The sequence below is a fragment of the Oncorhynchus masou genome, chromosome 2, assembly GCF_036934945.1.
Source record: "Oncorhynchus masou masou isolate Uvic2021 chromosome 2, UVic_Omas_1.1, whole genome shotgun sequence".
Classification (NCBI taxonomy): Eukaryota; Metazoa; Chordata; class Actinopteri; order Salmoniformes; family Salmonidae; genus Oncorhynchus; species Oncorhynchus masou.
The window spans coordinates 26,299,150-26,321,539 of NC_088213.1; the positions used below are offsets into that span (position 1 = coordinate 26,299,150).

At 41.1% G+C, this 22,390-nt stretch overlaps 2 protein-coding genes across 6 annotated transcripts in view; both read left to right on the plus strand.

Annotated features, from left to right (window-relative positions):
- LOC135557651 (DENN domain-containing protein 5A-like) overlaps positions 1-15,484 on the plus strand; it is a 48,645-nt gene extending 33,161 nt beyond the window's left edge. For 3 of the 5 annotated variants that reach the window (XM_064991137.1, XM_064991144.1, XM_064991153.1), the window contains 9 exons: positions 9,808-9,936; positions 10,454-10,575; positions 10,925-11,070; positions 11,177-11,295; positions 11,410-11,591; positions 11,960-12,042; positions 12,275-12,398; positions 12,518-12,686; positions 13,913-15,484. In XM_064991137.1, the coding sequence (XP_064847209.1) occupies positions 9,808-9,936; positions 10,454-10,575; positions 10,925-11,070; positions 11,177-11,295; positions 11,410-11,591; positions 11,960-12,042; positions 12,275-12,398; positions 12,518-12,686; positions 13,913-14,096 (1,258 nt within the window). In that variant the 3' untranslated portion in view covers positions 14,097-15,484. Of the gene's footprint in view, positions 1-989; positions 1,713-6,204; positions 6,281-9,807; positions 9,937-10,453; positions 10,576-10,924; positions 11,071-11,176; positions 11,296-11,409; positions 11,592-11,959; positions 12,043-12,274; positions 12,399-12,517; positions 12,687-13,912 lie in introns of those variants that run through there. The other 2 variants (XM_064991162.1, XM_064991171.1) reach the window with 2 other exon arrangements.
- Positions 15,485-15,855: 371 nt separating this feature from the next.
- LOC135557674 (SIN3-HDAC complex-associated factor-like) lies at positions 15,856-21,031 on the plus strand. The gene is made up of 6 exons (XM_064991185.1): positions 15,856-16,014; positions 17,237-17,381; positions 17,756-17,855; positions 17,968-18,082; positions 18,284-18,428; positions 18,574-21,031. Exons 2-6 carry the CDS (start codon positions 17,254-17,256, stop codon positions 18,764-18,766), a joined length of 681 nt encoding a protein of 226 aa, XP_064847257.1. The 5' UTR covers positions 15,856-16,014; positions 17,237-17,253; the 3' UTR covers positions 18,767-21,031.
- Positions 21,032-22,390: the final 1,359 nt, after the last annotated feature.

Sequence of the window (22,390 nt, forward strand, 5' to 3'; positions counted from 1 at the left end):
GTCCTGTGTCATGCCAACAGTAAAGCATCCTGAGACCATTCATGTGTGGGGTTGTTTCTCAGCCAAGGGAGTGGGCTCACTCACAATTTTGCCTAAGAACAAGGCCATGAATAAAGAATGGTACCAACATGCTCCTCAGAGAGCAACTTCTCCCCATCCAGGAACAGTTTGGTGACAAACAATGCCTTTTCCAGCATGATGGAACACCATGCCATTAGGCAAAAGTGATATCTGTGTTATCGGATATAAGTATATAAGTGGCTCGGGGAACAAAACATCGATATTTTGGGTCCATGGCCAGGAAACTCCCCAGACCTTAATCACATTGAGAACTTGTGGTCAATCCTCAAGAGGCGGGTGGACAAACAAAAACCCACAAATTCTGACAAACTCCAAGCATTGATTATGCAAGAATGGGCTGCCATCAGTCAAGATGTGGCCCAGAAGTTAATTGACAGCATGCCAGGGTGGATTGCAGAGGTCTTGAAAAAGAAGGGTCAACACTGCAAATATTGACTCTTTGCATCAACTTCATGTAGTTGTCAATAAAAGCCTTTGACACTTATAAAATGCTTATAATTGTACTTCAGTATTCCATAGTAACATCTGACAAAAATATCTAAACTCACTGAATTAGCAAACTTTGTGGAAATTAATATTTGTGTCATTCTCAAAACTTTTGGCCATGACTGTACTCAATGCTTAGCCTTCCATCTTTGTGTTCTATTTGATTAGACTTGACCTACATTCCTCATGATTTTCATGTTTGGCCCCTCATGTCTGGTCCAAATGCAACACCAGCAGTGTTGATTTTTACATGTAAATCTTGGTGGCAAATTCCCCAAAATGTTTTTAGGTGCATGCCAGCAAAGCCACTACACAACACAACACTAAACAATACATGAATTGCACTATAATGGTGAAAAACTGCCCACAAACTGTTAGTGCCTACATAAAGATGTCCCAACAGCAGAGTTTTTTCTTTTCAGCACCATGGAGTGAATCCTTACCACCGCTACACCTGGCAATCAGCGGAGCCTTGTCTGGCAGCAGACAAGGGGGGGACGAGCAGATAAGAGGCAATCTGTAATTTCGATTAAGCCATTAACTTCATGCGACGAGCAATCCCATATCCGGGATCCTATTTATAGCCTCAAGCTCATTAGCATAACGCAACGTTAACTATTCATGAAAATCGCAAATGAAATGAAATAAATATATTTGCTCTCAAGCTTAGACTTTTGTTAACAACACTGTCATCTCAGATTTTCAAAATATGCTTTTCAACCATAGCTAAACAAGCATTTGTGTAAGAGTATTGATAGCTACCATAGCTATAAGCCTAGAATTCAGCCAGCAACATTTTCACAAAAACAAGAAAAGCATTCAAATAAAATCATTTACCTTTGAAGAACTTCAGATGTTTTCAATGAGGAGACTCTCAGTTAGATAGCAAATGTTCAGTTTTTCCTGAAAGATTCTTTGTGTAGGAGAAATCGCTCCGTTTTGTACATCACGTTTGGCTACCCAAAAAAAACGAAAATTCAGTCACCACAACGCCAAACTTTTTTCCAAATTAACTCCTTAATATCGACTGAAACATGGCAAACGTTGTTTGGAATCAATCCTCAAGGTGTTTTTCACATATCTCTTCATTGATATATCGTTTGTGGAAGTCTGCTTTCTCCTCTCAATCACATGGAAAAATACTTGCAGCTGAAGTTTACGCACCAATTTCGACGCAGCACACCGGGCGGACACCTGGTAAATGTGGTCTCTAATGGTCAATCTTCCAATGATATGCCTACAAATACGTCACAATGCTGCATACACCTTGGGGAAACGGCAGAAATTGTAAGCTCTCTCCTTGCGCATTCACAGCCATATAAGGAGACATTGGAAAACAGCGCTTCAAAATTTTTTGCTCATTTCCTGTTTGAAGTTTCATCTTGGTTTCGCCTGTAGCATCAGTTCTGTGGCACTCACAGCAAGTTACCTCTGCTGCAGAGGATAATATCTTTGCAGTTTTGGAAACGTCAGAGTGTTTTCTTTCCAAAGCTGTCAATTATATGCATAGTCGAGCATCTTTTCGTGACAAAATATCTTGTTTAAAACGGGAACGTTTTTTTATCCAAAAATGAAATACTGCCCCTAGAGTTCCAAGAGGTTAATGAGCGAGCTTTGACGGATGTAGTCAATATAACTAGCACTTTTGAAATGTACCGCGACAGAATTTAGAACATGGGCTGTTCTTACAGTATTCTCCCTGTAAACCAAGTCAGAGCCGTAGGATAAATAAAGGGGGGCATATGAGCTGACTATTTGTAGCTCTTACAATATTCAATGATTATATTTATCTTAAACAGGTTATAGGCTACGTGAGCACCACCAAGTCAGAACAGTAGGCTAAAGTATGACGGGGAAAGGGACCAAATTTTTAGGGTAAGGCACATGGGCTACTAACAGCTTACTAAACAACATACACTTAGTGTTACTTTCTCAGCTACAGTATACATACTTTCTTGACATATTACATAATTTATGCAGCAGCATACAATACATTTTTGGACTGATCTTGATGAGCTATGTTTACCTGAACAGGACGGTGGTGCGGCGGTCCATGTAGGCAAATTTTGTCATCAAACTTTGTCATTAAAGTCTGTCATTCTCTGGATTTATGGTACTTTCAAGACAACTGGGAACTCGGGGGGGACGACAAGGTTGAATCAAAAACAAGGTTGACATCAGTTATCTTCAGGTCGAAGCTCTAAAAAGAAGCCAGAGTTCCCGACTGGGGAATTCCAAGTTGGATAACCAATTAAAACATATTTTCACAGTCTGAGCTCGTTTATTTCAGATTTCCCAGTTGTCTTGAATATACTGAAGTCTGAGATGCCCTTGTTCCTAGTTTCCAGTTGTTTTGAACGCGGCGGAAAGCATGCTGGATTGACAGCATGAATGTTTATATTTTTAATCTTGGAAAAGAGACCCTGAAACCCAGACATGTCACACACACACTCCACTGAATAGCAGGCTAGTGATTGCTTGGCAGCGCTTGCAGTTAGCCACTGATTCCTTCCAAACAATTCATTGTTGAATTTGCGATTTCCAACTTGTAATGTTTATGTCCAATGGCCGATGAGCACCACTACATTTTATCTATAATTTCTCTTCATATGACAAGGATTGAAAAGGATTTGCCAGTAGATTGTCGACGTGATTCATGATGATGACTGTTTGTCTCGCTTCCTAGCTAAGATTTTGAAAGTATGATGTTGACATGATCAGTCCATTCAAAGCTACAGTAGAAGTAATTTTATCTGTGGCCAATGAACTTGAGCCTTCTTGGATGGGCACTTCTAATGTAGCTTTAATTTTCGAGCTCTCCCCGTAGATTGTGCAGTGACGCAGTGTCCCCATGAGTGATAGAACACTGAGCCAATCACGGCACAACTAGAGAACATTACCAACCCTATGCTTTTCACTGGCTGCCCCACCACCACCACAGAAAGCACTGAGCTAGACTGAAACACCTGCATTTTGGAGATGCCTTACTCAAGAAAGCAAAAAAGAGACCATGTTTGTATGCAGCTTTATTCACTCAATGATTTAGTTTTTTACATTGTTTGCAAACTGATATGTGACACGTATTGATGCCAAAATAACATGCAAAACGGGAAACAACAACAACAACAACAAAACAATTAATTATATATATACTGCTCAAAAAAATAAAGGGAACACTTAAACAACACAATGTAACTGCTGTTGTGCAAATGGAGTAAACAACAGGTGGTAATTATAGGCAATTAGCAAGACACCCCCAACAACGGAGTGGTTCTGCAGGTGGTGACTACAGACCACTTCTCAGTTCCTATGCTTCCTGGCTGATGTTTTGGTCACTTTTGAATGCTGGCGGTGCTTTCACTCTAATGGTAGCATGAGACGGAGTCTACAACCCACACAAGTGGCTCAGGTAGTGCAGCTCATCCAGGATGGCACATCAATGCGAGCTGTGGCAAGAAGGTTTGCTGTGTCTGTCAGCGTAGTGTCCAGAGCATGGAGGCGCTACCAGGAGACAGGCCAGTACATCAGGAGACGTGGAGGAGGCCGTAGGAGGGCAACAACCCAGCAGCAGGACCGCTACCTCCGCCTTTGTGCAAGGAGGAGCAGGAGGAGCACTGCCAGAGCCCTGCAAAATTACCTCCAGCAGGCCACAAATGTGCATGTGTCTGCTCAAACGGTCAGAAACAGACTCCATGAGGGTGGTATGAGGGCCCGATGTCCACAGGTGGGGGTTGTGCTTACAGCCCAACACCGTGCAGGACGTTTGGCATTTGCCAGAGAACACCAAGATTGGCAAATTCGCCACTGGCGCCCTGTGCTCTTCACAGATGAAAGCAGGTTCACACTGAGCACATGTGACAGACTTGACAGAGTCTGGAGACGCCGTGGAGAATGTTCTGCTGCCTGCAACATCCTCCAGCATGACCGGTTTGGCGGTGGGTCAGTCATGGTGTGGGGTGGCATTTCTTTGAGGGGCCGCACAGCCCTCCATGTGCTTGCCAGAGGTAGCCTGACTGCCATTAGGTACCGAGATGAGATCCTCAGACCCCTTGTGAGACCATATGCTGGTGCGGTTGGCCCTGGGTTCCTCCTAATGCAAGACAATGCTAGACCTTATGTGGCTGGAGTGTGTCAGCAGTTCCTGCAAGAGGAAGGCATTGATGCTATGGACTGGCCCGCCCGTTGCCCAGACCTGAATCCAATTGAGCACATCTGGGACATCATGTCTCGCTCCATCCACCAACGCCACGTTACACCACAGACTATCCAGGAGTTGGTGGATGCTTTAGTCCAGGTCTGGGAGGAGATCCCTCAGGAGACCATCCGCCACCTCATCAGGAGCATGCCCAGGCGTTGTAGGGAGGTCATACAGGCACGTGGAGGCCACACACACTACTGAGCCTAATTTTGATTTGTTTTAAGGACATTACATCAAAGTTGGATCAGCCTGTAGTGTGGTTTTCCACTTTAATTTTGAGTGTGACTCCAAATCCAGACCTCCATTGGTTGATAAATTTGATTTCCATTGATCATTTTTGTGTGATTTTGTTGTCAGCACATTCAACTATTTAAAGAAAAAAGTATTTAATAAAAGTATTTCATTCATTCAGATCGAGGATGTGTTATTTTAGTGTTCCCTTGATTGTTTTGAGCAGTGTATATATACAGGACCAGTCAAAAGTCCAAGGGTTTTTCTTTATTTGTACAATTTTCGACAGTGTAGAATAATAGTGAAGACATCAAAACTATGAAATATCACATATGGCATCATGTAGTAACCAAAACAGTTACTACACTCTTGGCATTCTCTCAACCAGCTTCATGAGGTAGTCACCTGGAATGCATTTAATTTCTATCCTTAATGCGTTTGAGCCAATCAGTTGTGTTGTAACAAGGTAGGGGGTTATACAGACAATAGCCCTATTTGGTAAAAGACCAATTCCATATTATGGCAAGAACAGCTCAAATAAGCCAGGAGAAATGACAGTCCATCATTACTTTAAGACACGAAGGTCAGTCAATCTGGAACATTTCAAGAACTTTGAAAGATTCTTTAAATGCAGTCGCAAAAACCATCAAGCGCTATGATGAAACTGGCTCTCATGAGGACCGCCACAAGAAAGGAAGACCTAGAGTTACCTCTGCTGCAGAGGATAAGTTCATTAGAGATAACAGCCTCAAAAATTGCAGCACAAAAAAATGCCTCACAGAGGTCAGTAACAGACACATCTTAACATCAACTGTTCAGAGGAGACGGAGTGAATCAAGCCTTCATGGTCAAATTGCTGCAAAGAAACCACTACTAAAGGACACCAATAAGAAGAGGAGACTTGATTAGGCCAAGAAACAAGAGCAATGGACATTAGACTGGTGGAAATCTGTCTTGAGATTTTTGGTTCCAATCGCCGTGTGTTTGTGAGATGCAGTGTAGGTGAGCGGACGATCTCCGCATGTGTGGTTCTCACCGGGAAGCATGGAGGAGGTATGATGGTGTGGGGGTGCTTTGCTGGTGACACTGTCTGTGATTTATTTAGAATTCAAGGCACACTTAACCAGCATGGCTACCACATAATTCTGCAGCGTTACGCCATCCCATCTGGTTTGCGCTTAGGGGGACTATTATTTGTTTTTCAACAGCACAATGACCCAAAACACACCTCTGCGATGATTTGTCTACCTTGTTGTCAAGAGACTGGACATTGGCGAGTAGTACACTTGGGAGCGGTGAGCGATGTGCCTGTCTACGGAGCCTGACCAGAAGACCGCTCCATCTGTCCCTCTGCGGCGCCGTTGTTTTGGTTCGCCTACTGGGATCCGATCCATTGTCCTGGATGGTGGTCCAAACAGAGGATCCGCTTCGGGAAAGTCGTATTCCTGGTCGTAATGTTGGTAAGTTGACGTTGCTCTTATATCCAATAGTTCTTCCTGGCTGTATGTAATAAGACTTAAGATTTCATGGGGTAAAAATGTCAGAAATAATACATAAAAAACAAAATACTGCATAGTTTCCTAAGAATGCGAAGCGAGGCGACCATCTCTGTCGGTGCCATATGTCATGAGGGTACATTTATTGTAGCTGGGGATTTTAACAAAGCTAATCTGAAAACAAGGCTCCCTAAATTTTATCCGCATATCGAATGCGTAATCCGGGCTGGCAGCATTCTGGATCATTGCTACTCTAACTTCCGCAACGCATACAAAGCCCTCCCTTGCTCTCCTTTCAGCAAATCTGACCACGAACCCATTTTGTTGCTCCCAGCCTATAGACAAAAGCTAAAACAGAAAATGCTCAGGTCTGTTCAACACTGGTCCGACCAATCGGATTCCACTCTTCAAGATTGCTTCGATCACGTGAACTGGGATATGTTCCGGATAGCCTCAGACAACCACATTGATTTATACCCTGATTTGGTGAGCGAGTTTATTAGCAAGTGCATCGGTGATGTTGTACCCACGTTGACTATTAAAACCTTCCCCAACCAGAAACCGTGGATTGATGGCAGCATTCGCGCAAAACTGAAAGCGCGTACCACTGCTTTTAATCATGGCAGTGCAACCGGAAACATGATTGAATACAAACAGTGTAGCTTTTCCCTCCGCAAAGAAATCAAACAAGCTAAGCGTCAGTATAGAGACAAAGTAGAGTCACAGTTCAACGGCAGTTCTGTACAGTTCTGTACAGCACTTTGAGATATCAGCTGATGTACGAAGGGCTATATAAATACATTTGATTTGATTTGTGAAATTGTTAGATTACTTGTTAGATATTACTGCATGGTCGGAATTAGAAGCACAAGCATTTCTCTAAACTCGCATTAACATCTGCCAACCATGTGTATGTGACCAATAAGATTCGATTTGTAAGGGCTATTTGACCAAGAAGGAGTGCTGCATCAGATGACCTGGCCTCCACAATCACCTGACTTCAACCCAGTTGAGATGGTTTGAGATGAGTTGGACCGCAGAGTGAAGGAAAAGCAGCCAACAAGTGCTCAGCATATGTGTGAACTCCTTCAAGACGGTTTAAAAAGCATTCCAGGTGAAACTGGTTGAGAGAATGCCAAGAGTGTGCAAAGCTTTCATCAAGGCAAAGTGTGGCTACTTTGAAGAATCTAAAATCTAAAATACATTTTGATTTGTTTAACCCTTCTTTGGTTACTACATGATTCCATATGTGTTATTTGGGGAGACAGGTCGTCTGGTGGTTAGAGCGTTGGACTACAGGTGGGGCTCAAAACAGGTGGGTCTCTGTTCTGAAACAGTACCACACTTGTTCATTTAGCAGACACTTTTAACCACACTAGTTCATTTAGCAGACACTTTTATCCACATGAGTTCATTTAGCAGACACTTTTATCCACATGAGTTCATTTAGCAGACACTTTTATCCCAGTATTTCATTTATAGCAGACACTTTTAACCACACTAGTTCATTTAGCAGACACTTTTATCCACACGAGTTCATTTAGCAGACACTTTTATCCACATGAGTTTATTTAGCAGACACTTTTATCCACACTAGTTCATTTAGCAGACACTTTTATCCACACTAGTTCATTTAGCAGACACTTTTATCCACACGAGTTCATTTAGCAGACACTTTTATCCACACGAGTTCATTTAGCAGGCACTTTTATCCACACGAGTTCATTTAGCAGACACTTTTATCCACAGTAGTTCATTTAGCAGACACTCTTATCCCAGTATTTCATTTATAGCAGACACTTTTAACCACACTAGTTCATTAAGCAGACACTTTTATCCACATGAGTTCATTTAGCAGACACTTTTATCCACATGAGTTCATTTAGCAGACACTTTTATCCACAGTAGTTCATTTAGCAGACACTTTTATCCCAGTATTTCATTTATAGCAGACACTTTTAACCCACTAGTTCATTTATAGCAGACACTTTTAACCACAGTAGTTCATTTAGCAGACACTTTCAGACACAGTAGTGCTCAGCCAGGCTGAGAGGAATCCTAAAGTTGGCGATAGTTTATGGGATGTGTTGTGTGTTAAGGCAGTCAGACCACTGTCATGTCTACGGTGCACCACAGCCAGTGGTGTTGAGTCATACAGGATGTAATTCCTGGTGTGGTGTGAAGGAGGTGGTAAAGAGAGCTGGGCTGATCTGTGTGACAGCATGTTACTTCCAGCCTAATACCCCTGCAGACCCCCTGCAGACCAAGCCAGGGAGAGGGTGGTCTGACTCAGGTAGCTGTTTATTTTATTGTATTTTTTTAAATTTCACTAGGCAAGTCAGTTAAGAACAAATTCTTATTTACAACGACGGCCTACCCATGGCTGTGCTGTAGTCTGTTGTAGAAGTCTACTCTGATCACACGTATGCACAGACAAACATGTCTTGTCTTCTTTCCAAGGATCCAGAATTTTCCATTTGTGCGTTGTCACATTGATATACGAGCACATTTTAATTGATAAATATATTATATTTGGGTATCTGTACTTTTAATGGACAATAAATGTTGACCAGGTAGCTTCATTCTACATATCAACATTTCATATTTACCTTGCTGTGCTCTCTATTATTTGACATTTATCTAATTCCTCTTCTACAGGAGGTGGATTCCTGTAGTTAGTCTGCAGATTGCAGATAACCATTGTTTGTTATTGTATGAATGGTATAGTAAGACAATCTTCATTGTGAATGTTGATATTTTGCTCTGTTGCCATGGGGAACAGAGAAGAGTGGAGGAAATTGGGTTAATTCGTGACAGTAAGGGAAGAGGGGGAGGGAAAGGAGGGATGAGAGAGGGGGGGGGGGTGCATGGGGAGCACTTATAGCACAGACAGTGCAGTTCTTACTGGCAGAGGTGGAGTGGAAGGGAATGTGTCTGGACATGGAGGGCTTGATAGTGGCTGGGAGCGATGACAGGAAGCTGGCTTAAACACTAGGGAGTCTGGGGCTGGCCAGGGCTTCTTCCTGGCTGGGCTGGCTACCCTCTCTCAGCCCTGCATGCTCTGGAATCTAGAACAGTGGTGAAAACAACATACAGCAGAGGTCTATCACCTTGTTCAGAGGGACTGTCACTTCTCTTGCATCTTATCATATATTAGGTTTGTGGTTTTGTGCTCACTTTGGCCAAAGGATGCAAAACATGCTACAACATTATAGACAATCTCTGAAAGGATGACTGTTTGTATATGTGTGTATATGTGCATTTGTGTGTGTTTTTCTTCTCTGACCTCTGTGCTGTGTACTATATCCTCTGTAGACACATCCAGAACATTGGGGAGATCAAGACAGACGTGGGCAAGGCCAGGGCCTGGGTGAGGCTCTCCATGGAGAAGAAGCTGCTGTCCAGGCACCTCAAAAAGCTGCTGTCTGACCATGAACTTACAAAGTGAGCAAAACAACAAGGACCTAGTATACAACTGGCAAATCAAGCTAAACACAAAATGTGTACTTTTTGTAAGAGCCTCTGCTTCAGTAATTGTGATAATACCCCATTCCCTTTAAGTCAGTCTCCTCATAAATCCTCACTAGTTTTTATTGGAATGTCCCACTCAGTCTCACACACATGAATCAACCTGATGTCTGAAAACTATGCATGTATAATATATGAGCTCTTTTGACAGATCCAAACATCATAGTACAATCACCTATTAAACATTTACAATGTTTTTTTAAATAATTGATGAGATGGTGGTGAAGTGGGTCGCGTTCATGATTTATTATGGAGGTATTGCATTGTGACCATTCCATTACCATTCTCCAGTTGTTTATCAAGGAAAACACATTCATCAGCTTCTTATTCAGCCTTTTAGGCTTCAGACTGTTATTGTTCAATCTATAATCATTACATCCTATGAAATGCTAAACTGATTTGTTTTGGTGAATTTTTTTTGTTTCTTTTGCAGGAAACTATACAAGCGTTATGCTTTTCTGCGCTGTGACGATGAGAAAGAGCAGTTCCTGTACCACCTCCTCTCCTTCAACGCTGTGGACTACTTCTGTTTCACCAATGTCTTCACAACCATCAGTGAGTGCCAGCAAATTAGAGTAATAAGACTTATTTCCTGGCTAAACCAATTTCCTGAATTTGAGATGTTAACTGAGAAATATATTGAAGACAGAGGTAGATCTTGTGACCATTTTATTTAACTAGGCAAGTTAGTTAAGAACTAATTCTTATTTATAATGACCATCTAGGAACAGTGGGTTAACTGCCTTATTCAGGGGCAGAACAACAGATGTTTACCTTGTCAGCTCAGGGATTTGATCTAGCAACCTTTTGGTTTCTGGCCCAATGCTCTAACCACTAGGCTACCTGCTACCATATTGTACTTGACTGAGTGATTTCAGGTTTCCCTCTCTTCTCTGTCCCACAGTGATCCCATACCATGTGCTGGTGATTCCCAGTAAGAAACTAGGAGGCTCCATGTTCACAGCCAACCCCTGGGTGTGTGTGTCTGGGGAGCTGGCTGAGACTGGGGTTCTCCAGATCCCCAAGCACACTCAGGAGATCACCTTTGAGGTTGGTGCTCCCCTCAATATTGAATATTCCTGGTATTTTGATAATAATATCAATATATATTCACCTTAACATGACTTTTGCCCTTTGCCTTCTCTCGCTATCGCAGTGCCAGAACCTGGGCAAGCTGACTACAGTGCAGATGGGCCATGATAACTCCGGTCTTTACGCCAAGTGGCTTGTGGAGTATGTTATGGTCCGGAATGAGATCACAGGTCATGCTTACAAGTGAGTGATATATTTGGTAGCAGCTGCCTTATACTAGAGATTTCAGTAGCATTTATTCACAAGAAAGACCCTGTTGAAGCTTTGGCTAACTGGTATATTGTTGTGTGTGCGTAGGTTCCCGTGTGGCCGGTGGCTGGGGAAGGGGGTGGACGATGGCAGTCTGGAGAGGGTCCTGGTGGGAGAGCTAGTGACACCAAACTCAGAGAACGAGGACAGAATGTGTCGTACGCCCCCCATGCAGCAGTCCCCTGGGATGATGAGGAGGTTCGTCACCATCTCACCAAACAGCAAACCAAGTGAGTGACCATTCAAATACACTGCAAAGTCGCCATCAATAATAACCAATAATATTCACCAAGGGACTACACACACAGCACCAAATGTTGATCTCCCGTTTGTCTGCAGTTTTTTCACCGTGGTGTGTTTTAGGGACCATCCTCTCTCTGGTCTCTGGTGGATGTTTGACTGAAAAAAAATCAGCGCGATTCTACATGTAGAATCGTTTTGCCCTCGGTTTGCAAGTTATGGCCGGCACACTGTTAAGAGGTGCTAAGTACTCTCGGCTGGCAAACGCTACCGGTGTGTCCATGCCTTTAGATAACTTTTGAGGGTCTTGTGTCTGCTGGCATTGACTGATTTCTTCTTACTCTTTCCCATCATCCAGAGTTGAACACTGGTCAGATCCAAGAGGGAGTGGGAGAGGCCATCAATGGGATAGTGAAGCACTTCCACAAGCCAGAAAAGGAGGTGAGAGACACAACCCCCCACCATATTGTCTATTATTCATCACAGTGAAGGAGACAGTGGGTCCTCAACCTGTACACTATCTGTACACTGCAGGCAACACTGATCATAGTTTCACTCACATGTGTTCCAAATGAACACTTTCATATGGACACAACTGATGTGTTGGACCAGAGTACTTTGAAAAGAGACAACATTAGTCACTCTTTTTCTTTCCCTGTCTGTTTTTCTATAGAGGGGCAGTCTGACCCTTCTGTTGTGTGGGGAGTATGGTCTAGTCTGGGCTTTAGAGCAGGTGTTCCAGCATGGCTTCAAATCCCCACGCCTCTTTAAGAATGTCTTCATCTGGGACTTCTTAGGTAAAGCCTCCAAAACACTACCATTACACCTGAATATACAGTATACAGTATCGTCCGTGCCATGCTAATAGATGAGGTTTCTCTTATCAATGTATTTTGTCTGTGATTTCTCCTTGTAGAAAAGTCACAAGTGTACTTTGAGAGTGCTGAGCAGAGGGAGGTGACTCCAGATGAGAACTGGCAAACCAGAGTACGCCACTTCTGCCGCTTCATGCGGGCCATCAACAGCACATCTAGGAACATAGGCAAGGATGGGAAGTTCCAGATGCTGGTGTGTCTGGGTGCCAGGTAATATCTCCTCTGTAGCCTCACAAACACTCTCAGAACAACAGCTATCATCAGGGACATTTGAATGGGAATTCATTGTACAGCACTAAATGTCCTGGTCAAAAGGGCAAATTAGATTGTTTGAGATGTTTTAAAAGACCTCTTCAATTCAACTGAAAGAGAGGTGTTTTCATTATCTCTCTAATAGCAGCTAGGGTTGCGAAGGGTCGGAAACTTTCCGGGAAATTTTCCATAGGAAGTTAAGCCCTGGAATTTGGGGGATTTTATTTAAATTCAAAAAGTTAGCTTATAACAGTGAACTTCCCCGCCTCCTGTTTCAGTTATTCTACCTCACACTGTGTGTCTGCCTATCCTGTTGGGCATTGTATGAGTGGAGTGTATACAAAGACATCTATTTTTATGGTTGTATAGTTAAGCAATAAGGCATATGGCCAATATACTACAGCGAAGGGGTGTTTTTATGCACATCGCAAAGCAGAGTGCCCAGATATTTTTTTAAACATTTATTTAACTATGCAAGTCAGTTAAGAACAAACTCTTATTTACAATGATGGCCTACCCCATTGGCTCAGGGAGACACTGAGCCAATTGCACGCTGCCCTATAGGACTCCCAATCACAGCCAGAGTTGATACAGCCTGGATTTGAACCAGGGACTATAGTGACACCTCTTGCACTGAGATGCAGTGCCTTAGACGGCTTTGCCACTCGGGATACACCTCTTGGCCATATACCAGAAACTCCCGAGGTGCCTTATTGTTATTATAAACTGGTTACCGACGAAATTAGAGCAGTAAAAATAAATGTTCCGTCATACCCGTTGTATACGGTCTGATATACCACTGCTGTCAGCCAATCAGCATTCAGAGCTTGAACCACCCAGTTTATAATCCCACTTTGAGCTTCCACACACTAGTTCAAAACATACAGTATATATCCTACTAATTATGACACCTCAGACTTCCTCTTTCTCTCTCAACCCTTTGTGGCAGAACAGGGCTTGGTCGCTCAAATGCATCTGCCATATCTTCTCTTTGTTCTTTGTCAAAAATCTTTTTAAGTGGCACATAGCGAGACCAGACATGCCTAAATGCAACGTAAATAATGCCTCAGTCATAACCAAGCTTGAGCCCTTCCTATCCCGTCTTTTAGCAGGTATGAGGATTTACTAAAAAAGTTCCCTGAAGTCAGTCTGGTAAACTTCCTGTTTCTCTCTGCTCTTCCTAGGGACCATTTGTTACACCACTGGATCGCTCTCCTCGCAGACTGTCCAATCACAGTGCAAATGTACGAAGACACAGCACTGATAAAGGACCGCTCATTGGTCAATTCTCTGATCAGAGTGCTACAGACTTTGCAGGAGTTCAACATTACCCTAGAAGCTTCACTTGTCAAAGGGATCGGTATCTAGGCCCTCTTTCGTTCACACCAATTGGACCTGACTAAGGAAAACTGTTAGGGACCACTAAAGAACAATTAAACCTTTTTATGCAGAAAGAGACTTGAACAATTAAGGGACGATTTCTGGCTTATATTAAAGCTACTGTTACATTTGCCATATATTAAGTGTCATGAGCCTTTCAAAATGTGTTGTTATTTTTATCCTTAATAATGTTGCTGTTAGACGATAAGAATATGTTTTCTATTACGATCCATGACTTTCACTTTGTTGAAGAAGATAACCAACCTGTTGTATACTACTTTATTGAAAGCTAAATATTTCCATTGTTATTGTGAACTGCTGACAATGGCTAGATTCTAAAAAGGAAAACAAGGAACAAAAACTGTTAATATATTTTCGGAGAAGAACAGTATTATTTTGATATGTCTGTCAAGTTGCTTGCTCTGTTCTAATTCTAACTGTCATAATGCAGAGCTTGAAGCAAATGATGCAGAAGTATGCTTTATAAGTATGAATATGACATGGTATAGATGTTTGTGTAGGGTGGAAAACTGATTCACCTACATCAATATGACAGTGTGTAAGTTTGGATCAATCTCACTGGAAGTACCGTGGATGCAACTATTTTATATGGAATAACTTGGCCTAAGAAGAGGCTCCTGAATAAGATAATGTAGCGTATGCTAGTGATGCACAATATGTATTCAGTTGGAGAAGTATCACTATACGGCCATGTCAGTGCTTCACACTTGACACACAACTCTTCAACAGTACAGTACTCATCATAACCATGGCTTGGTAGAAAGTGAGTCATTTATAAAATGACAGCCTTTGTGTAAATACCTCTAACCAGTGCATCCTTCTTTCCAACAACTTCTCATTATTCCTCACCTGTTCTGCCCATTCCTGGCAGGTTTACAACATCATGTTTTTTTCAGTAGTGAAACTTGTATGAGCTGATTGCCAGTTAAATTAATAATGTGTGGTAAATATGGTTGCTATAAAAGGCCAGATTCAAAATAGAGCAAACGATTCTCATCTGAACTGTTGGCGTTTCTGCTATGCAATATAATCCACATCACACAAAAAAAAAAACAACCCAAGATCTAGATGAGAATCATTGGACCTCCTCCATTTTTCTTACTGTGCAGCATAGGATGATGAATAACAATAGCAGTTTGATAGAAGTAGGTGTAAAGGATGTCTTTCCTGTGCCAATGTCTGGATTGTGTTGGTTGTACTATTCCATGTACAATCGACATGAGCATCTTGGGAGATATATTTTTGTTTTTCAACACTGTTGTACATTTGACATAGCCGTATAATGTAGTGTTTACTAAGTGAGGAAATGTGTACAGTGTAAAAAATAAAATAAAGAATACAATTACAGAAATGCAGTAATGGATATGTTTATTGTATTTTTATTGAAGGATTATAACTGACTGGAATGGTGTCACTATAAATTGTTATATGGTTATTGAACTTTACCAAGCAGAGAAATCAAACACTGATAACAACACTTGTAACAACAACAAATGCTAGTTTTAAAATGTAAACAAACTCATTCGCGCCATTTCAAATACTTTTTTTTCTTGTCCATTCATACGTTGCTGATACGATGCTTGCTGGGACATGGAGTCTTGTGAGGTGTTGAATACATAGGATTAGACGGAAATAATTTCCATATTCACTACTACAACCAGAATCCCATATTGTTAAATACCATGCATAGTGTGCTCCAATTGGCTGAACTACTTCTGTTCAAACGGACACGTTACACTCCTAATATGGTGTTTCTACGATGGAACGCTTTATTATCATCTTTTTTATGCTAATGTCATTCTAATACCCAGCTGTATGCAGTAGTAGTAGTAAGGCATGCGCAGTGTGTAAAAAGACAACGGCGAAGATTCAAAGTTTTTGTTCGGTAAGTCTACTGTTATTTACCCTTTACGTTTAGAAATTAACGTGAATGCTAATGTTTTACAGCTCTTACATTTAATTTTAGTCTGTCGCGTGCGAACTATATCTGCACGGGGGTCATTGTAACAATGGGAGAGCATGGATATGGAGCGTGGCGTGGTAGCTAGCTAACGTTAGCAGGCTAACTAACAACAATAGTAAGATTGCTATTTGGCGCTCTCAGCGGGCGAATGTTTGAATTTAAAGGGAAGGAAACGATATAAATTATTCTGCATGTTATCTTACAACAACAATTTCATTTGAAATTATAAGACAAGCCAGTGTTGCTCAATTAACTTTTTGTGCCGCATTTTTTTTAATGACTGTTCGTCCGCTTTTTGTTTCTTCACTGGAAGGAGTTTTCCTTCCCCGCTTTTTGTTTCGGATTCCCCAAGTAACTGAGAATCACTTTCCCGACAAAAACATATCAGTTCTAAACACAGAAACGATCGAAATTGCAGCACGAAAAGCATAGTTCATTTATTACCAACGACCCACTGTTGTAATTTGTCGAATATTTGTAGTAGCCAAGTTAGCTAACGATGGCGTCATTACTAGCAGTTGCCAGATGCTGCCATTCTATTTTAGTGGATTGCTTGCAGGTGGCAATGTACCGTTGGTGTATTGTAATCTACTAAATGGAATAGCTAGCTTGCAAAAATTGGCTAGATTTAGTTGTGTTAGTCTGTGCTCAAAAAACATTCAACCAATTTCATCATCTGGTTCCTGTCCCGCGAGCTTTGTTTTAAAATAGTATCCAGTCAGGAAACAAAAAAGCGAGATGGGAGTCGTTGCCTATAACGTTAATTGTGTGTGCATAATAACGGGGACGTTGGCTAAGTGATTGTCATTAATCGGTATAATAGCTTGCAGGATTGATAAAAGGCGTATCTAAATGCAGAAAGGAAAGTTTTTTTGTGTACTTCGTATAGCACACTTTGTGTAGTTAAAATAGGTTAATCGTCAATAAATATGAGAACTTCGCGTGGAGACAAGCTATCATGGATAGCTAAAATTATAGAATACGGCATCTAAATGGAACTAACTCAATGTTTTGACCACATGTAGTGAGTGACCCGCCCCTTTCCACCAGGGGAAAGCATTACAGCAGTAACGTTACAGTGCTATTACTATTCTGCATTCAATGGATGGCATCCTTTGGTAATCTATTTGTTATTTCTCTGTAGGGTTCTCATTGATCATCATGTTTGGTTTTCACAAGTCTAAGATATATCGCAGCCATGAAGGATGTTGCATTTGCAAGACCAAGTCCTCCAGTTCACGCTTTACTGACAGCAGCAGATATGAAGAAACCTTCAGGCTATGTTTTGGGTATGCTTTAAGTCTTAATGACATGATAACATTGCATTCATCAAATTCTTATTTTTTCTATGGAGTATTAAACACTACACTTTTATTTCTGTGTTGTATATTCTAATTCATGTTAATGCAGAGTTTGCACCAGTTTTTGTCCCAGTGATTGTATGCCATACAAGGTTGAACAAGTGATGGTCAATAGATTGAATTGGGAAGATATTAGTAACTGGTCTAGGACTGATTTAGATTGTTTTGCTGTCTGAAGAACAACAATGTTAACGTTGCAGTGCTTCAGAATATGATTTCATATATGTTAAGGTACTGTCTGTTATTTAAAGACGTTTACTGATTTGCTTGAGGTGTTTTCATTTTCTTGATTATTTATCAAGGTTGTCAGAGGATCGTGTGGGAGACATCTGCAATGCCTGTGTGCTGTTAGTAAAAAGATGGAAAAAACTGCCAAAAGGCTCTAAGAAGAACTGGAACCATGTATGCACCAACTTGTTATTTTAGTTCAATGAGGATTCACTGATTTTTTTCATGTAATTGGTGCTGTGTGGAAGTTGAGTGATTGACATGTATTACTGGTATATGACATTAGGTTGTGGATGCAAGAGCTGGGCCTGGCTTCAAGCTAACCAAACCCAAGAAGATGAAGAACAGTGATGGGAAGAAGAAAAGCAAACTGAAGAGGCTTCACAAATTCAAAAGACAAAGTAGGTCACTTGTTAAATCAACAAAATTATAGAATATTGTCTACACCTTCAACATTTTTAAGCCACTGAGTTATACTGTGTAAGTCTTTGTTTCACTTTAGTCACTAGGCCCTACTTGGAGGATCCAGGTAGACATGCCGATGTTGCCTCACATTTACCATGAGAGAATGCCACCACAAATGGTCCTGTTTGTCCTTTCAGACTCGGATGCCCACAGCACGACTTCCAGCATGTCTCCATCCCAGTCCCCCAGCTACGAGTCAGATGACGGCTCAGACATTGAGTCCAAACAGAGGCGCCCCACTCCTTCTGTCTTTTCCTTCCTGGACCGTTCTTACTGGAAAAGGTATCTCAATGAAGTATATGAAATTGAAGTCTGTCTGGAAAATCTCAATTTCATTTAGTACTGTAATTTATCTGGGACAATTCTGCAGAAATTGTTTGCTTTTTGGACAAACTGTTGAATGGATACTTCATCCTCTTCCCTGTAGACAAAAGGTGTGCTGTGGGATTGTGTACAAGGGGCGTTTTGGTGAGGTGATGATTGACCCGCGTCTCTTCAAGCCCTGCTGCAGCTCCAAGAAGCAGGAGACGTTGATTCCCATGCAGGACACGCACCTTCCCCTTCCCGCCATTCACCCCCCGCCTCTCCCGCTACCAGAAGCCCTGAAAAAGGACTGGTGATGGCTCTTGAGTACCCTCTTGGGGTAACCATGGCACCCTACAAGTTGTCTCCAGTGGCAGACTACCCCCCCCCCCCCCAAACCATTCCCTATTAGTTCACTGTGCATTTAGATGGCTAAATGATTTTCCTATTTTTGCTTTGATATGTGTATTTGTAATTTTTTTTAACATGTAATTCATTTTGTCTTTTTTTTTTTTAAGAACTAAAATGAACCCAAAAAAATGATTTTATAAATGCATTAGTTGTACTATTTATAGGATGAGGTAGAATTCTATTTGGCCTTGAAGGGCACACTATTCAGGTCTGATTAATTTGGTTTGCAACATTTAAAGTGTCTTTTCTGTGTTACGGTTACCAGCATTTGTATATATTATGTTATTTTTGCCAGCATCCAGACTTGTTGTTTATTTTTTACAGCTGTCTAATTGGCAATGAAGTATTCTTGTGCTGATCTGCAAGACTCCACCAGCTAGATTTCTAAAACCAGCTTATTTGCATTGATGGAATGGATATTTTAAGTCTAATACTTGTTTTCCCCTGACACTCAAGCAGATTTAATTCGATTTATAGCATCTTAATATATAAAGGGTTATGGGCTAAGAGTATTTAGGGGTCTTCAGTGAATTTATACATGCATGTGTTGTCACACTTTCCCACACATGCATGGTTTGGTAAGCACTGAGTAGTATTGTATGTTGTCAGATGTGTTAACACTCCGTACCATGAGCGTATCTATTGCTTTTCCAGCAATTTCTTGCAAGTGAATCACGATAGATTGAGTTCGACCAAGCATGCAGAACTCATCTTTGTCTTGGAATGAAAACCAGCAATTATTTATTTGTAGTCTTCCATGAGCTGAAAATGCACATTTTTATAACCATATGTTGAAGTGTTCTTGTATATACACTTGTGAGTGTTTTGGCTATGAGAACTATTTTTTAAATTACAATGCATCTTTTTAAACCACTAAATGTGTACAGATGTGGAAATATTTAGATTGAGGCATTATTTTATGGCATCACTTGTAACTTATTCATTGGTCAATAAGTGGCTAGCCTAATCCCCAAGTTTGTCACAACACTTCAGGGGGTTGTGTTTGGTAAGGCACAATGCAGCAAAGCTTTAGCAACCAATTTTGAAAATGAGCAGTGTGGTTTTGGTCAACTTCCGGCAGTAACAGTTTGTGCCTGCTGAATACCACCCATTTCTTTGTCCTATGAGTTGAAGGCTAAAGCAATACTTACACTATTAATGTTCTGTGTTTGTTGGCATCTTGTTATTCTGTTATTGAACGTGTATTTTACAGAAGCAAATCAAAGCTGAGACTATGCAGACATTTTGAATGTGAGAAATTACCAAAATGTTAAAGGAGCAACATTTGTAAGTCCATCTCTGCCTCGTAGCAAAATTGTTTTTTTCTGCGTTTCATTGTTTTACATCAATATTTCATAATTATAATGCGGCTTTGCCTCAAGCGACAACATACGTTTCTGGTTCGTTTTCTATACATTTCTGGTCAGTGGTCGAGTCAAACCAATCAGGTGTGTACCTCTTAAATAATGCACAGTTTTGCAGTAAGTGGCGTGAATTATTATCAGTTTGTTGTCAGGCATGCAGACCGGTAGCCTGAGTGACAGTCTGTCTGTTCTGTCATGCCAACTTCTTGTTACTCATTGTCATGCCAAACATTATATAGCTTGACACGATCAGTGGAGTTTGCAAGAGCACAAACTGATCTGGCACCTGGCTAGTAGACAGTGTATCCTGTTGTGCAAAGTTATTTATTTGCTATAACTGAACTAAATCAGAATGGTTTGTGTCAATATACTGTATAACCTTGGTTTTCAAAACAGTTACTTTTGTGTAGCAGGTTAGTTGAGTGTTTTAAATCTTTCTGTGATTCTTAAATAGTGTCATTAAAAGGAGAGCTGATGCTTCCTTTTATCAAGATGGAAATTCTAAACTGTTTTTGTATATAGGGAAATGACTATTTTATTGGTGTTTGCATGGCACATTTGATCATATGTGTGCCTTATAAGAATGAACATGCCTTTTACATCATGAAATTCCATCTGTAATGTCATTTAATATTTATTTATTTCAAATCCATTTGTAAAACTGATGCTGTAAATTGAACCGTTAGGACCTTCAAGTCATTTTCATTTTGTGCACTTCTTTCGGTTTTGTTTTGTTTTTGTCTATATTGTTATTCTGTATCTCCACAACTGCATTAGTTCTGTCTTGTAATAAAACATAAAATATCATTTTTGGGCCTGCGTGATCTCATTTCAACCGCTAGATGGTACTCAAACCGTAACACGTTGTTTAATCATCGTAGATTGGAGAGAGGGTTGGTTAAATTAAAGCAATGAATAATGCATTTTATGAGTTGCCCTTGGCCACCTTTTTTCATTAGTTGAGTATAATAGCTCAACTACAGTATTTTAATTTCGTCGCCCGTACTTTTAGGTAGTGACATATCTGACAAATGCCAACCCACCTTGTGAAAGTACGCCTAGCGCCTCACACAGAGGAGCAGTGCGCAGAATCAATGATCACAGATAGGCCAACGAGGCATAGAATGTCTGTTGCCCAAAACTCTCATTTTCATTTGGATAAGCGAATATTAAGCGAGTAAGGCGCTCAATATTCCATTATGCCCCTGATGTTGAACACTCAAAGGCGCATGAAGTATCTCGCATGAAGGCTTCTTCAATATAAAGCCGTATTCACGTCATGCTTACCGAGGCGGAAGGTACCACAATGAATTAACACGAAGCTCCACGTAAATAATTTATTTTAATTTTAAATCGGAGGTCCCGATATTCCGACATGACATGAATGCGGCATAAATCCATATTCCAATGTCGATTGCCTAGTCAATGTCCCGTTCATCTCAGGTCGGAATCTCGGAAAATATCAGACTTGCTTAAACCACGTTTACTTGCTAGTTAGAACTCGGAAATGTAAGACTTGCTAACTCGTATAAGGATGATCTCGAGTTTCCCACTTGGGGAGTATCAAAATCAACCAATAGTAAGCTCTAAACATGTAATTTACGTTCATTTGAAATAATTTACGTTAATTTTAACTCGGGAGGTTCCTAGTTCCGACGAGCACGTGAACGCGTCATACTCGTTGTAGAAAGATGATACCCTAGTTTCCCACATGAGAAGTATCGCATTATCAACCAGCAGTAAGCTCTGCGCAAATAACTTACATTAATTTTTAACTCGGAAGTCCCGAGTTTCCACATGACTTGAACGCTGCAAAAGCCAAGGCCTAGATCTAAAATGAAATTATATTCACTTGGATACAGAGGAGCGCGCTTCAACGCAGCTGTGCGTGCGCTCCTATTTCCACAAAACAGACGGATTTCAAAGGATGGCACTTTGATCGCCGACAAAGACTGGATCAGCCAAGTTTTATGGCCACCATTATTTCGAGGATTGGGCATTCAGAGTTGTCCGATTTATACAACAGGAGGATTAAAAATAACATAGAACAGGGCGCCGTGCAGATTTGCGGAGGTAAACTTATTTTACAAAATCAGGCTTTTAAGGAATATTTCGGGAACCGCTCTTTTCGACCAGCCTTTCCACATTTCCCAGGCCTACATAAAA